General features: G+C 42.0%; 2 protein-coding genes across 6 annotated transcripts in view; both read right to left on the bottom strand.

Annotated features, from left to right (window-relative positions):
* Positions 1–866: 866 nt before the first annotated feature.
* On the bottom strand, positions 867–9,001 carry lamp5 (lysosomal associated membrane protein family member 5). Of its 2 annotated transcripts, none has more exons than XM_026143393.1 (6): positions 8,423–9,001; positions 5,141–5,346; positions 4,536–4,667; positions 4,061–4,157; positions 3,362–3,550; positions 867–2,003 (listed from the first exon to the last, which is right to left on the bottom strand). In XM_026143393.1, exons 1-6 carry the CDS (start codon positions 8,688–8,690, stop codon positions 1,828–1,830), a joined length of 1,068 nt encoding a protein of 355 aa, XP_025999178.1. In that variant the 5' UTR covers positions 8,691–9,001; the 3' UTR covers positions 867–1,827. The 2 variants fall into 2 exon arrangements, with proteins under 2 accessions (XP_025999178.1, XP_025999177.1); XM_026143392.1 differs by lacking the exon at positions 8,423–9,001 and adding an exon at positions 5,805–5,961 and having other exon boundaries at positions 5,141–5,319.
* A 1,942-nt stretch (positions 9,002–10,943) lies between these two features.
* plcb4b (phospholipase C, beta 4b) overlaps positions 10,944–14,939 on the bottom strand; it is a 75,897-nt gene continuing 71,901 nt past the window's right edge. For 3 of the 4 annotated variants that reach the window (XM_026143387.1, XM_026143389.1, XM_026143390.1), the window contains 2 exons: positions 14,106–14,142; positions 10,944–13,397 (listed from right to left, as the gene is read on the bottom strand). In XM_026143387.1, coding sequence (XP_025999172.1) covers positions 13,321–13,397; positions 14,106–14,142 — 114 coding nt within the window. In that variant the 3' untranslated portion in view covers positions 10,944–13,320. The remainder of the gene's footprint in view (positions 13,398–14,105; positions 14,143–14,939) is intronic. The other variant, XM_026143391.1, reaches the window with a different exon arrangement.

The following is a 14,939-nucleotide window of genomic DNA, read 5'->3' as shown; positions in this document are numbered from 1 at the left end:
CAGAGAAGAGCTCGAGAGGATGTGGAGGGTGAAGGTAACGGTGGTCCCCGTGGTAATCGGAGCACTAGGTGTGGTGACTCCCAAGCTAGGCGAGTGGCTCCAGCAGATCCCGGGAATAACATCGGAGATCTCTGTCCAGAAGAGCGCAGTCCTGGGAACAGCTAAGATACTGCGCAGGACCCTCAAGCTCCCAGGCCTCTGGTAGAGGACCCGAGCTTGAAGGATAAACCGCCCGCAGGGGCGTGCTGGGTGTTTTATTTATTTATATATATATATATATATATATATATATATATATATATATATATATATATATATATATACACACACACATACACACACACACACACGTGTGTGTGGTGTGAAAATTGACTTTGAAAGTTCAGTAAGTTAAAACAATACATTTCAAATGTCAAAGGAGCTCACAAATTTTTAAGTTAATAACATTTTTGAGTGAAATTAAGCTGACACACAGCTTTATACTTTTAATAAATTTGAGGATTTAAGTTTCCAGTAGTTAGTCTGATTGAGAGGACATCTACTTTGATGAGTTACAACCGAGGATGATGTATAACATCCATGCCGCTGAAACAAATCGGTGTAGAAGACACAAATGTCCTATTTATTTTCAATTAAACAAAACCCAGTGTCAAAATCAATACCTCATCCCAGCAGCGTCTCCTCAGACGGGTGCATCAGTCAATTTTTCTCAGTCACCTTATTTCATTCATCCTTTTTTTGTCTTATTCACCAAAAGATAGGAAATAAAATAGTGATTTATTTTTTCATTAGAGCTGAAAGAATGAGACTTTGTGCTTTTAACACTGTAGTAGATAATAGTGGAAGTAGTTTGACAAAGGAGTAGACGTGAGTCCAGCAATTTATTTAGAACGAAACAGAAGAGTACGGCACAGGATTGCATCAGCAGAGGTTTATGCATAGAATTTGATTCTGAAAATAATTTACATATATTTATAGTTTTTTTTTCCCTTTAGTAACCTCATTTTCATAAACACACATCTCATCATTCAGTGAAATTCCTCGCTGTTTAGTACATAGTTTGTGTCAGATGGATGCATTTCTTTCTGCCTCTTGATATGTTCTGTACGTCGGTGCGGACATCAGATTTGCTGAAGTCAAAGCAAAAACTTTGAATGCCACTGTACTGCACACTACAAGACTGTCAACACTATGGTTGCATTCAAAATGTAATAATAAGAGGATTGGCTAAAAAAAAATATATGAAGGTAAGCTTATACAGAACCAACAGGAGAGAACTGAAATAATTTATCAGCCATTCCGGGAAGAGAAAGAGAGAAGAAGGTGGAAAGACAGCAGAAGCAGAAATTTCAGACATTTCTTTCAAAGACAAGTTGAATAAGATTAGGCAGAAGTGACCAACTATGATCCAGTGACGCGATGACTTTAAAAAAACAAACATACTATAACTTAGAGAGGTCTGAATAAAATTAGTTATTTTCATAAAAGCTTTACTTTTTTTTCTTATTTTAATTAAAACTCTAAGCAGATTCTAGACCAAGATTTAATTCAGTAGCCGGTGAAATTATTGTTTTTTTTGGTGGGTTTACACTCCCAGCTAAATCCATGACAGCTCCCCCCTCCCCAAACTGTCCCATTAATTTATGTTTCAGCTTTTCAAAAGTTCTTGTGGGCAGTACATGCTACACATTTATCAATCGAGGATTCAGCCCAGTGCGGGGGTCACGATTCTCTGTGGTATTAGAGGCCTGGAACAACAAGGAGACAAAGTCTGTCATCAGGTTAGCTTCGGAGAGAGCCGAGGGGAGCCGCTGCTGTGCCGGTTCACTACATGTTCTTGTACATGGAGCGATCTCTGGGGAGCTGGGGCTGAGCCGCTGTCAGCTTGAGGTGAAAGTGGTAGATTGTGAGGATGATGACGATTATTAGGCCCAGAATGAGGCCCAAGATAAGGGGGAGGGTCTCCTCCAGGCGCTCCCGCTGGTCTGTGACGCATTTGTAGGCTGCAGAAAGTAGAATGATACACAGTCTGTATGAGAAGGTGATCGAACGTGACTTACAAAGGGCAAAGATGGTGTGTAGATTATTTCAGAACTTATTTGTATTGCATGCTGGATGATATTTTTTTATACCTGAACTATATTGTTATTACATAATATCAGGGTATTCTTTTATTCTATTCAGATTTAAGGCTGAACTTCATTTAGTTGTGTGAGTTATATACTTTTCAATGACAATAAATTGAATGCAGTCTAATCAGATGATTGTTTTCTTGATGAACTGAGTTTATTGTCTGGAAAGATTAAATTACCAGAAAAGACTGAGACTTGAACCAGTCAACATATTAGCATTTTTGCTTAGAGGTGACTCAGAGCTGTTTGATTTTCTGTCGTCACTTAGATAACTTTGGATGTTCTTGAAATGCATTAATGTCCTTCAACCTTTCTGCTTGTAGTTGTTGACATGAAGGAGACACACACGTGGCATCTCACAAGTTTAGTCAAGCATCTCTGTTCTCTGGACTTTTTCTCAGGGTGGCTGTAGCTCAGAAGGTAGAGCAGGCCATCTATTTATTGGAAGGTTGCTGGTTCAATGCCTGGTTGTGTTCATCGGGTTTGTTCTACTTATGTGCAACGCAAGGTAGAATTCTAATATTTCAACAAAATTAACAGTTTTGTTTTTTGTTATTCTTTTTTTTGCACAATTGTTGTGATGATCACAATAAGTCATATCTCTTTTGGTTAGACTTTTTTTTTCTCTTTTGTGCATTTTATAGTTTGATACACTGGTGTTTGTGGGAGTGGGATAGGACACCTAAGCCATCATTGGATGTACAGTATGTATATGGGGGTTAAAGTTGAAGGTGCTTCTCCCCGTGGACAGCAGTTATACACACTAGGAGAAAGGCAGTGAAGCATTGCACAGCCTAGTTTACAGCAGCTAAGGGACAAATGATTCTTACAAGGTGATTGGACAGAGAGGTGAGTACGTCTATAAAAGCTGCATTCAGGGCAAGGATATGACTGCACTCATAAACTCCTAATGACCCCCCCCCCCCCCCCCTTTTTTCTCTCTCTCCCCCTCTCTGCATCTCTTGTGTCCCCACCTCCTCTTTTTCCTCTTGTCACCCTGGCGCCTTCTCTGCAGCCCTCATACTGCAGCAATAACACCCCCCAGAGAGCTCTGTTTGCGAGTCAGCAAGAGCGACGTACAGCTGTAGCACTCTGAACCCCCAGGATTTCTCATTATCATCATCATCATCTCTGTTGGTCCACGAAATGTGTGACCAGAAAAGCATGATAGTGTGTGTGGCAGCAATCGGGCAGTTTTTTGTCAAAGGGGTTTTCTGTTGTGCTCTTACGTTCACTGAACATGAAGTCAGATGCGATGTCAAAGGGCTGGATCTGGATGTCATACATGGAAACGGTGATGCCCTTCTGGTGGTCACTTGAGATAAGAGTGAGGGTCTGCTGTGCCGTGCACACATAGGAGCGCCCGGCAGGGGTCACCAGGGCTGACAGCCGGTGGGTGCTGGCTGTGTGCTTCCCAGCTGGAGAGAAATGAAAAGGGGGGGGGGGGCGTGTTGTGAGTGGAATGTGAAGGAGGACATTATGATGCAACCAACACTAAGGTGCTTGTGTATGTAACTGACCTCTGGTTTAATGTAGAAAGGATATCCAAGTTAATAACTTGAAACATTCAAAGTATAATATAGGTGGCTCCTGTTGAAATTCTCCAAAATAAAATGTATTGAGTAACGAACAAAGTCTATTGGGGAGTAATTGTTTTTTGGAAGAGGTCCGATTTATTCATCCGGTTTTTTTTTTTCCTCACTCAGTTGTTTAAAAAAATAAAAATGTGTAATCTCAGCTAAAAGTCACAGGGTGAAAAAATAAAAAATAATTAAAAATCTAAATTAATTTTGCTAAAACTCTTAATTGATGTTGGTGGGCGAAACTCCTACATTCCTACACGAATCAGCCTCTAATTCCAGCTTAATGCTGCTGGGAAATGAATGAGGGGAAGTTGCGCGATGGAAATTGCTGAGTCTGAGACTCACGGTTGTATGCGTTGATGAAATGCGATGTCTCCGAGGTGTCGTAGACGAACTGAACCTTGCTAATCTTCCACACCTCGATGCCCTTGTCACGGAATTCCTGCAACACACGGGGAGACATAAACACTCACGCACACATGCGTCAAACGACGGGAAAGGTGATTTGGCCTGCGCTCGCGAAAAACTGAGTTACTCGATTTTTTTAAAAGACTTTTGTGTTGAAATCTTTGGGAAATTACCAAATTCTGATACATTTGTTAAATTTACTGGGAACGTTTCTTTTAAACCAGAACCAGTAGATTTAATTATATTTAAATCACGGGATTTGCACTAATTTTACACAGGCTACGCGCTGTTTCTGCGTGTCAAAATAATGTAATTGGCAGCCAATTTGTGAATGCACGCATTTTCTTAAGACTTATGGGGATATTTTGGTTACATTTCATGTAGTGTAGATACATTATTTTCGTTTACTCGCCTTGGAAAAGTAGATGCGGAGGATGTAGGCGTTGTTCTTCCAGGTTATGTGGATCTCTGACTCGGTGCTCTCACATTTCCCCTCGATTTCTGCGCCACGGGGGAGAGCGAACGACGCCTGCTCGGTGATCAGCTGCAAAAACATTCAGCAAGCGTCAAGGTGGCAAATAGCGGACTGAGTTTCCAATGAAAGAAAGCATTATCTGTGCGCCAGATTGCACTGTAGTGGTATATAATACAACTGCATGATTCTGAATTTTTTTTTTAAATTAATTTTAATCTCTTTTAAATGTTTCGAAAAGTTTGCTGTTATCCGTTCTTTATAACTGGACTCATAAGAGAGAGGTCAGCATTTTGCGCACAGCCGTGGGTCACAAACGCATATTTTAAATTTATCGTAGGCCTAAATTTATTTAAAGTAACTCTTTCTTCTTAATAGGAGTTTAAAGAAATCACATTGAATACAATGTAAATATTTTACATCTTAAAAATCCCGTTTCCGATGTTTCGATCCGTTTTACGCACAAACCAAAACGTTTAATTTTAAGCGGGTTTCTCTCATTCCTGAAGCATGCGTTGTATTAAAATTCAGTGGGGATTCCTTACGTCTATCCCGTTGAGTGCAAGCACGTCATATGGCACGAGGAATTTTACAGCGAACTCCACCATGAGACATGTTGTGCCGTTCTCTCGAACCGCGAAGATGGCTTTGTCTGGGTTGTTGGAGAGACCGGACAGGTTTTCACCTTCCTGCTCAGCCAGCACCACGGACAGCGCCAGCACACCTGACGACAAGAACAGAGGAGGTGAGCCTGGTGACAAATGGCTCGCAGACACACTCACGCACACATTTGGGCCACCCCTGAAAACATGCAGAATCAGCAGAATCTGCGTCGTAAACGACTGGAGTTTAAGCTGAAGCCACCTGGCATCTTTTAGATCACCTCGGTTTCTGGTGACAAAGTCAAAAACGGGTTAAAAAACCGAGAGTGAAGTCTGCAGTATCAGGGGAGCAACAGCACATCACGGACTGCAGTAAGAACAGCCTCAGGAAGTGACAAAACTACAACTCTTCTTACATTTGAAGCTCTTTTTTTCCCACCCAAATGAGGAGATAAATAATGGGTGAAATACGCCAACTCATGGAAATATAAGAACACGCGCGCACACGGAGCCAGTAGTGGCCAGACACAAGCAGTGCACGTGCACGCCCATACACTTACACACACTGCAGTAAGGAGTCACGACAGCTTCACACACACTTTCTTACCAAACACAGTGAACAGCAAAAGTCGGGCGCTCTCCGTGGTGCTGAAACCGAGACGTCCCATCGCTACCAGCTTCCCCGGAGCAGGAAAAAGAGCGGGGGCTAAGTGACTGGGCAGCCGGTGCTGAACCCGCGAAAAGAAAAGAGAGAAAGGAAGGCAGTGAGGGGAGGGAGAGAGAAAATGACAAAAAGAGAGAGCGAGAGAGAGAAATGGGGGGTGGGGAGAGAGAAAGAGAGGAGGATTGCCTCTTCTCAGCGCCAAGAAGTCACGCTCAAATCATCGTGAATGCTGCAGGAAAGAAAAAAAAAGTCTCCAGGTTGGGCGTGAGATCCGGTTTGCGCCGCAAAAGCTGCCCGGCACCGAGGAGTTCTGGCTATCCAAACCGACCTCTCCTTTCAAGGTTGACAGGCTTTAACCCAGCGACAGCCTCTGCACGTTATTAACGTCACGAAGAATGATCCCTCTTTTTTTTTTTTCTTTTCTTTTTTTTTAAAGAAAGAAAAAGTCGCTTAAGTTAAAAATGATCGCGGCATGCTGTGTCAGTTATTCCCGCAGTGCTGTGGTATCCATGTCTGTGGTAAAGCGACTGCAGGTTGGGGTTGAAATGATGGATGTCTGGAGGGAAACACCGACAAAACCTCTCCCCCTCCTCCCTCTCTCACTATCTCAAACTCCACTTGTGCAAGGTTGAAGCCAAGTGCGTTTGAGAGCGAGAGCTACAAAACGCTCATAATGAGATTATCACTCTTTCTCTGCCAAAATAAGAGGGGTGTGAACCCGGCACCGGAATCAGTACAGCACTTAGCTTTCTCTAACTTTACACAAGGGTGATTTTGAACCCACAAGATCAGAGAAAAATCTGCGCTTATTGACCTTATGGAATTAGGGCAAAGTGTGAATAAATGTTTTATGTAACACTCACTACCACAAACCTTATCGAGGGTAGATGCCACACAGACGCATAGACATCAGATTTAGACTTTATTTGATGTTAAGGTGTACTGGAAGATACAGAAAAATCTCACAGCACAACAAGCTTATGCTATACATAAATAATACATATTGTGTATGGCACATCACCTCTTCACCTTTGATGAACACTCCACCTACTTTAAAGGGAGTGGCATATAACACCGGACAAAGTTCCAACCATATACTGACACTACAGCATACACAGTCGTAAGGCTGCGAGGTACTACGCAAACAGTTTGATTCATTTGTACTTTAAATATGGGTGTAAATGTAAAACTTTAGTAGCATGGATTTATTGTTTCCACTCCAAACGGAGTAGATCAAAGATGAATGCGTTCTGGTAACTCTCACGGAAATTACCGGAGTTTTGAAAGTCATGTCTAAACGATCTTTGTGGGAATCCGTTCTTAAAGTAACGCGGGCAAACACGCTTTTTAAGCGTTTGTTTTTCTCACATGAAAGTCAAACTCGCACTTGACGGAGCTGATGCTGTCGATGCTGGCTTTGCTGTCGACCTGGGGATGTTTTTTAACAGCCTGTGGAAAAGTTTCTGATCGCGGAATCCGCATTGAAAATGCCGTCGGATCCTGTTCCAGCTCTTTCGCATCCTTTTCAAACTCCGGGAAAGTAAAGCGGCGCAACATTTTGTTGCTCAATACAGAGAAAGTCGCGGCTGCAGATGAGGCAGTCGGTGCCTGGGGAGGTTCAGCCTTGCCGGGAGACCTTTCGCGCCTCCTCACGGTTCTAGATTTACGCAAAGGGACCAGAGTGCGCTCAGGAGGTGCGGGGCTGAGCATGCTGGTTGGCAGGCTGCACCTTTTCTTATAATAGCTGTCGGGAAATCTGTGTAGACCGAAGTCTAACATTTTGATTCGTTCTGTTGCCAACTCATTCTCACTTTTGTTGGCAAGAATGGGGGTCTTTAAAATGCCCAGAGCAGAGGGCGCGCTGGGTCTGTGGCTGTTTCTGCTGGGCCGAGGGGAGAACAGTGTGGATCTTTGAGCCTCACAGCCCATCGTTAGAGGGGGGAGGGGGTCATCTGAGGTGGTCGGCCTTCCCTCGGTTTTCGGATGCTTAAGGTTGGGAGAAATACAAGGACGGGGTGCAAGGGTCGAGACTTCAGAGAGGACCAGATCAGGTGGAGGCGAGGAGGCGCCTTCGTTCTCCGTTTCAAACTCCTCTATCGAGTTCATGGATGGCAACCCGCTCCGCTTTATCCGCGGGATTGGCTGCCGGGTGCAGTTTGGAGCCAATAGGCAATGAGCATGATTACACGCTCGGAGGACCTCCAGTCTGTCTGCTAAATGTCCAACCTTCTTCTCCAGCTCGCCGGGTCGCAGCTGCGCACTTCCACGAGCGCCTCCGTCCTCGCGGCCCTTTTTGGAATTGTTGGTGAGAGCGCAGATGCATTCAGTGTGACCAAGAAACTTTGCCACTCCAATAGCAGAGTTTCCAACTTTGTTTTGTCGGTCTATCTGAAGACCCAGCCTCTTGAAAGCTCTCACCAAAAACTCGACAACGTGCGCGTGACCTGCCACCGCGGCGTACATGAGCGCTGTGTTTCCCCACGAGTCTACAATCTCCGGGTCCGCGCTGTTTCGGACCAGGATCTTCACCGCGTCCAGGTGTCCCTGCTCACAGGCGTGACTGAGCGCTGTGCGCCCGTTTCCGTCCCGACAGTTGACGCTGGCGCCTCTGTGCAGCAGGAGCTCTGCAAACTTACACCGAGCCTGGGCATCGGGCAGCAAGACAGAGGAGATGAGGGGAGTCTGTGCGCCCTCCGTTTTGGAGTCCACGATTTCCCCATCCAGCGCATCCAGAACAAACCGGGCCAGGTGGACTTTATCCTTGGAGATCGCATCCAGGAGGATCTTGGTGCCTGTTTTCCCGTTAGACTTCCCGGGAGCTTTTAGCATGTTTATTAGAAGATTATTATCCAATAAGTTTATTAAAATTTATTTACGAAAACTCATCTTTCTATTAGTAGAGCAGGTTTGGAAAACCTCTTTCCCCCCAACGATTGCTGACAAACAAAGCCTCCACCCTAATTTTATAGTGAAAGGGAAGCTACGGAGGAGTTGCCGGGCAACGCAAACATAATTAGCCTACCACGCTTTGTTCTTCTTTTCTAATGGAAATACTTTGTTTACAATGACATAAAAAAGAGCGTCAGCACTGGAGCCGCCTGTGTTCAAGAGAGGACCTGGCTTATCAATTCACTTGTTGAATGTGATGAGACAGCAGTGGTTATTATTTGTGGGGGGGGGGCCGTGGGTGGTGTGCTTGTGCCCTACAGTGTGCTTTAGAACACAATTATCAAATCAGAGAAGATGAATAATCCACATTACAGCCAGGAGAGTATATGGTAGCATCTGAATGAATCACATTTTCAGTGACATCATTGGTGCAGCTTAACTACAAAATTGGCAGCACGATGTTTCAGCATTCCAACTAACAAAACATGCTTACCTCACACCCCTGATATACGTCTTCCTCTGGCCTGCAGTGTTTTCTACTATCCTCGATTGTTTTTGTGCAATGTTTCTCATGTAAAACTGTAAAAAAGCTAAGCAAACAAAAGAAACCATTTTCTTTCTGCAAAGTTTCACTATGACTGCAGAAAGACTGCAGGGCTGGTGGTGGTTATAGTGTGACAGCATGTAAACATTTATGGTGCCCTCCTCAGATGAGCTGCACAAATGACTGCATGGTTGGGAGAAAATTTATTTATTTAGGTTTGGGTAACTTGGGCGCAATATTATTAGTGCTGTGTAATACTGTAAATTTAGGTCCATCCATCCATCCATTCGCTTCCGCTTATCCTTTTCAGGGTCGCGGGGGGCGCTGGAGCCTATCCCAGCTGTCATAGGGCGAGAGGCAGGGTACACCCTGGACAGGTCGCCAGTCTGTCGCAGTCACACAGGGACAGACAACCATTCACACTCACATTCACTCGCACATTCACACCTAGTGACAATTTGGATTAATCAATTAACCTATCCCCAAAAACCAGGTAAATACAGGACCAGTGTTGCTGACGCCAATAATAATTTTAACTTATAAAGGCAGCTTATGTAGGTGAGAGCAGTGTGTCGTAACTTATGAGGAATCCACATCATTTCCAAATTCTGAACATTAATGACACTAAATCCCTGCACTTTTTACTTTCCACTTTAGTTAATACAACAAAGCACACCTTTCAGATTTTCATGTATTTTAAAACTGGAGCCCTGCAATGTAAATGTGCCCATCTTTAAAGCACTTTAGGTCGACTGTTTTTAAATGTGTTAATAATAAATAAAAAAGGCTTGATTTAGCAAAAACAGGTTCAGGCATTTTTCGTAATGAATGTTTGAGGTGTTTTTTCATTCCACCAAAAAAGAAGATAGGATCGATACTAGTATGAATCCAATACTAATACCTGCGTTGATATTGACACTATCGCTATTTGAATCAATGCACTTTTATGTATACACTTTGCATACTGCAAGGAAAAAGCTATTTAGTTCTTTTATATTCAAGCCCAGGCAGACAACTCTACAGCTAATATTTTGAAAACCAGGCAAGCGTAATGTCTTTATATTTATACTTACACTTTCCTAGTCTAACAGACTACTCAAAGTAGCTTTAAGTAGCAAATCACAATTAACTATGATGCTTTATTCTGCTTTATCTACCTCACATCTACTATCAATTTAGAATCACTACTTATTCTAACATGCATGGCTTTGAAGGAAATCGGTGCACATAAAGGAAACACAGGGAAAACATGCTAATCTCACTCAGCCAGCATTTGAGCCAGGAACCTTCTTGCTGCTGCACGGCAACAGCGTTAATCACTCTACTATTTAATTCAATGCAGTTCAAATTGTATTTATATAGTTCACAACAACTGTCACATCGAGGTGGTTAATATTGTAAGGTAAAGTGAGCCATCTGCCCTGGGGCATTTTGGGGGGGGGGGGGTTAAGGAGAGAGCAGACGGATACATGACAAATGACACTATGGATACGTTGGATAAACAGAAGTACACGCCTGGGGAAATGTACATGATTTTAGCAGTACTGTACTTTTTCCCCCCAATTGGAAATATTTTATTTCCCTCAAATTCAACAAGGTTAGGTCAAACACAGAGTACGTTCTGAGGAAAACACAAATGAGCCACGTAATTATGTCCCATTTTACACCTGGATTTATTGAGACACATACTATAAAACAGTATTAAAGGAGCTGGATAACAACAGTATTTTCATTGCTATAAGTTCAACAGTACAATATAAATACAAAAACACGCACAGAATGTCTGTCGACAAGCTACAATTCAAATAGAAAATAAAGGAGATACAGTAGAAACTGAGGAAATGAAATCAGTGATGTTGCTCTGCAAAAATAATCTGCTTTTTTGACAAACTCGAGAGCCAAAGGTTACATGTAAATCACACAACAGAAACATTCAACTAGTGCAAAAAAAGCTTCTAACATAATCATCTTAAACTACACATTATCTAATATATAATATATATTCATTTATTTATATATACTTTCATATAAATAACCCCTTAATTTGGCATTTTATCATTCATAAAATAATTTAAACATCCTAACAGACACCGAGTGGCACATTTGAAAGCGATGGAATAAAATTTAAAAGCACTTTTACTCATTTATCTCTACACTAGATATGTGGTGAGAGCTTTATATCGTGTTGTGTGGTGCAGTATAAGGGCAGACTGGAAAACAAGAAAAGAAAAAGAACAAACTCAAAAACAAAACAATGGTTGATCATTTTTCCCTCACCCAGCAGACCCACTCAATCCCCAAGCCCTTAAATGGCAGAACACAACTGGTCCAAAAGTAAATTAAACTACATACATTCCAGTATATACAAGAATATCCCGTCTACCCTTTACATATAACACAGCAGAATAAAACAGGGGAAAACAAACAAACAAACAAAACTTTTTAAAAAAGGCCAAAATACCCATAGGTGCCTTTATCCTTAATGTTTTTATATCATTACATGACTTTTTTGTCAGTTTAGTCAATGTTAGTGTTAAATTATAACAGTACTGCACATCACATTTTTAATTCTCTGCAGAGGCATCAGGGCACAGTACCACCACCTCCAACATCACCTCTGTAACATCGTTAGGAAGGGAACCTGCTGTAGACAGGAGTGAACACCAGAGACTTCTACGAATCTGTTATTCGGTCCACCCTCCTATAGCCAGAGCAGGACAGGGAAACTGCGAGGTTTACAAGCTGAGGGTGCTCAGGTGCAGTCAAGAATCTATAAAGGGAGCACTAGCATTCAACAATGCTGTAATAATGACAAGACAAAGAGACGGCTGCCAGCCAAAGTCAGATAGAGGAATGGGCGACAGCAAGTGTGGAATACCGTTTACTGTTACAGCTATGAGGGAATTATCTTGTTTGCATAGTGTACGTAGAGTACCAAAAGTATTGCAGTTTAAACTGTACTCATGGAAACGAGTAAAATACACGTAAATGTAATTTCCAAGTGCAAAAGAAGCACAGCTATTAAACCATCTCATGAGTACCTAAAATTAAAGTAAGTGAAACAAAAAAATTTGATTGAGGGATTAGCATGTATTCCCTGTGATCCCTTTATAGTATTCTGACTCAGCATGACAATAAACCTTTTTTATAGTCATCAAAAAGTCAATAACATGTCTTTGTGATAAGGTGGAGGATTGTGTAACATGGAGGGAGAAAGGGGGGGTGGGTGTTGCCACTCTTAATACAACAATTTTATTTTTTTAAAAATACATTCTTACTGAAAACAGAAAACCTACAGTAGTGCACCGCTACATGTTCTGTGTTTTTGTTAGTTTTTCTTCTCTTTTTCTTTTTTTTCTTTTTTAACTTTTTTTGACAGCCTATCAGATACAAAGTGCTCAGGACACGACTGGTGTAGCATACAGTGTATTTCTCATACAGTTGATTCATTTGTGCTGAAATGACATTAAATCTTATACATACTCTTCATCCCTCTGTTTCTGCAGCGGTTCATTGGATACTGCTTTTTTTTTTTCCTTCGCAAAAATGGTCAAATTGGGAACAGAGCCTGTTTATGTGACCTGTCATGAGCCGGCGTGTGTGTGTGGGAGGAATTTGGTGTATGTGTGCTTGTACTAAGTACTGCTAATAGCTGAAGAGAACATACAATGTGATGGCAACAGAGAATTTAGATACACTAGAGGAGACGACGTATTTTCCTGTGTGTTCTCCGAGGTAACGTTTCCTGTCTCGATAAGTGGTTAATCCCCCCTGACAAACGGTGATAAGCACCAATGGCTCAGTGGTATAAAGATAGTGGTTGGAGAGCACACGATGCATGGCTGAGTGAACAGAGCAAAAGAAGAGGTGTAGGGCCGGGGCTGCTGTGTGTCTGAGCGAACATAAATAAAACACAGAAAGTGATGCAGGAAGGTTTTCATCTCTGGACTGTAGAGGGCTTTCTGTGGAGTGTTTTCTGCACCTTCTTGTGTTTGAGTGTACAAGTGTGAATGTGTCTTCCCAGTCTCAGCCGCTCACACCACTGTGGCAGGTCTGCGGTCCATCTCCTCCTCCAACTTCACCATCTGCTGCATGTCCTTCGTCTTGGAAGAGATGGAAGACAGTTAAGACAGACAGACACCTTCTTTTAATGTGTGCAAGTGGAAGATTTTCTAGTGGATTTGTACAACTTTTGTGATCAATTTGTGTTCAATTTTTAGTAAACAATTTATCAGTATGGGCTTCAGATTTCAGGATTCTGTTGGGTGTATCTCTGAATTGCTTGGCAGGTAATAAAGCCACATGCTTAGTTGGAGTAATTGTTGCCTCAGTGGGACACAGTGACATACTATGAAAGTAAATGATTATGAGCTGGAGTAGAAGCACAGAGGAGCAGGTTGTGAGCTGGCTGTTTTTACTTAGTAATAGCTGGTGAGTCATGGTGATAAATGACTTGAGCTTCTAGTTGGCACTCCTGACAGCGCAAGAGCTGCAGACTAAAAATGTGGGAGTGGAATTTCATCATACAGAGGAAAGAAACACTTTCTATTTCAAACTGTGCAAATCTCTTCAAAGACAGGCCTGTCGTGTACTATTCCCCTGCTGTACTCAGGGCTGAGTCACTTGAGTAGATCATTATAGCAATCATTTAGATAGCAGATAAGTCAAGACTTAAACAGGCTCGGTGAAAAACTGAGGCAATGAAAACGTGACTAGGAGGAAAAGACGTGAAAGGAAACACGATCACTGAATGATGCAGTGACAGAAAGGTGATGTCAGAGGTAGAGCTGAGGGGAGATGGCGATGCCTACCTTGAACCTGTTTGTTTGCATGGTGTGATTTCAAAAGCTGTGCCGGAAGAAGCAAATCAAATTAAAAGAAAGGAAAATGTGCATACATGTGAAACATGTACAGGTACTATGACAGATGGTAAAATAAAATGCAAAAATGGGGACATGATGACGTAAACCGTACTTTCTTCTATTTGTAATGTTGGGGGGAAAAAGACGCTGATATTATAATCTGGCTTTTTTGTTTGTTTGTTTGTTTCATTTCAGCAGTTTTGTTTATCTTTAGTAATTCAGGGCAATTCTGATCCTAACTTTGGGGGAAAATTTTTGCATAAATAATAATTATATCACAAGCAATAACAACAGCAGTCAATATGGCAGTGAAGGAAGTACAGTTGTGTTTAGAAGTTTACAAACCCTCATCATGAGCATTAAAAGTATTTGTTTGACAGCACTCACTGGATTTACCAATATGCAGAACAATGGGAAAGTCCAGTGAACTCAGTAAAGATCTAAGAAAGAAATCTGTGGAATCACACTAGTTGGGAAAGTCCCTCTGAGCCATTTCTGGTACTGGTACATTACACAAAGTGGATGGAATATTGAAGAAGAGTGACTACCTCCAAATTCTTAAATTTCACCTCAAATCAACAGCTAGATAGTTGAAAGTTGGGCACACCTAGTGGTGCCCAACTTTCCAACAGGAAAATGATCCTAAACTGGTTACAGTGCTGGAGGAATATATACACAGAGGACTGGAATGTGAGTGTCCGACTCTGAAATTCAGAGAAATTATCTCCACTAAAGATACATGCTTTACATTCATTCTACCCTGGAAAAAGTTAGTGTTAAAAA

The sequence above is a fragment of the Astatotilapia calliptera genome, chromosome 15, assembly GCF_900246225.1.
Source record: "Astatotilapia calliptera chromosome 15, fAstCal1.2, whole genome shotgun sequence".
Lineage (NCBI taxonomy): Eukaryota > Metazoa > Chordata > Actinopteri > Cichliformes > Cichlidae > Astatotilapia > Astatotilapia calliptera.
The sequence above is the reverse complement of the archived record's forward strand: the minus strand, read 5'-3'. Positions and strand labels throughout refer to the sequence as shown.

Excerpts from the sequence above, each read along its gene's own strand:
- lamp5 (XM_026143393.1), bottom strand. The coding sequence starts at position 8,690 with ATGCTAAAAGCTCCCGGGAAGTCTAACGGGAAAACAGGCACCAAGATC. Across the intron at positions 5,347-8,422 it reads AAACGGGCGCACAGCGCTCA|GCTCACCTCCTCTGTTCTTG; the intron begins GTCACGCCTGTG and ends ATTTGTCACCAG. Across the intron at positions 2,004-3,361 it reads TGACTTCATGTTCAGTGAAC|CCTACAAATGCGTCACAGAC; the intron begins GTAAGAGCACAA and ends TACTTTCTGCAG.